This window comes from Chrysemys picta, unplaced genomic scaffold (assembly GCF_011386835.1).
Source record: "Chrysemys picta bellii isolate R12L10 unplaced genomic scaffold, ASM1138683v2 scaf8640, whole genome shotgun sequence".
In the NCBI taxonomy this organism is placed as follows: Eukaryota; Metazoa; Chordata; order Testudines; family Emydidae; genus Chrysemys; species Chrysemys picta.
In genome coordinates this window covers 1-1,000 of record NW_027061336.1, presented here as the reverse complement: position 1 = coordinate 1,000, position 1,000 = coordinate 1, and the positions used below count along the sequence as shown (strand labels likewise).

Genomic DNA, 1,000 nt, shown 5'->3' with positions numbered 1-1,000 from the left:
GCATCTTCTGGTTCAATTTGAGGGAGATTGATTTCAGTGCCTGCCTCACCCAGATGTACTTCATTCACTCGTTCTCGGTGATGGAGTCTGGGATCCTCGTGGCCATGGGTTTTGACCGCTATGTGGCCATCTGTGATCCCCTCAGACATTCCACCCTCCTGGCAAACCCCATGGTGGCCAAGATCGGCCTGGCTGTGGTGCTGCGTGGTGGTATGCTCATACTGCCCTATATCATCCTGACGAGGCAGTGGCCATATTGCGAAACCAACATAATCCCCGATACATACTGTGCACATATAGCTGTGGTGAAGCTGGCCTGCGCTGATACCCGCATAAGTAGTTACTACGGCCTCTTTGTGCTATTCTGTGTGAAGGGTCTGGATATGGTTTTTGTTGCATTGTCCTATACCCAGATCCTCAGGGCCATCTTCCGCCTCCCCACAAAGGATGCCCGGCTCAAGACTTTTGGGACCTGCAGCTCACATCTATGTTCCATCTTAGCCTTTTTCATCCCAGCTCTCTTCTCCTCCCTCACGTACCGGTTTGGCCAGAATGTGGCCCTGCATTTCCGTGTTCTCATTGGCAATGTGAACCTCCTGGTGCCCCCCACGCTAAACCCCATCATCTACGGTGTGAGGACCAAACAGATCCGGGACAGGCTGCTCCAGCTCTTTATTTGTAAAGACATCTAAATTTTTCTCCTCGTGCTCTGGCTCTCAGACTGACCTCCATGCAGAGCTGTCTGGTGAGACGGTGCTGGGCCCTCTTCCCTGAATCACTTACTAGACAGTCAAAGTGACATTGAATCCTTTCCTGGCCTTACTGTGCAGTGTCAATGTGACAGACTGGGGAACTGGTCTGTGTACAGCTCATTAACTCATAGGGTTCCAACCTTTCTAATTGTTTTTAACTGGACCTCTGAGGCCCTGTGCCCTGCCCCGCTTAGTCCTCCAAGGCCCTGCCCCTTTTTCCAGTGGGACACAGCTGAGAATGTGAAATT

At 51.6% G+C, this 1,000-nt stretch overlaps 1 protein-coding gene across 1 annotated transcript; it reads left to right on the top strand.

Annotated features, from left to right (window-relative positions):
- The first annotated feature begins 53 nt into the window (after positions 1-53).
- LOC135980734 (olfactory receptor 52R1-like) lies at positions 54-692 on the top strand. The gene has a single exon (XM_065580635.1). It carries the CDS (start codon positions 54-56, stop codon positions 690-692), a length of 639 nt encoding a protein of 212 aa, XP_065436707.1.
- The last annotated feature ends 308 nt before the right edge of the window (positions 693-1,000 follow it).

What these genes read in the sequence shown, in the direction of transcription:
- LOC135980734 (XM_065580635.1), top strand. Translation starts at nt 54, where the DNA reads ATGTACTTCATTCACTCGTTCTCGGTGATGGAGTCTGGGATCCTCGTG.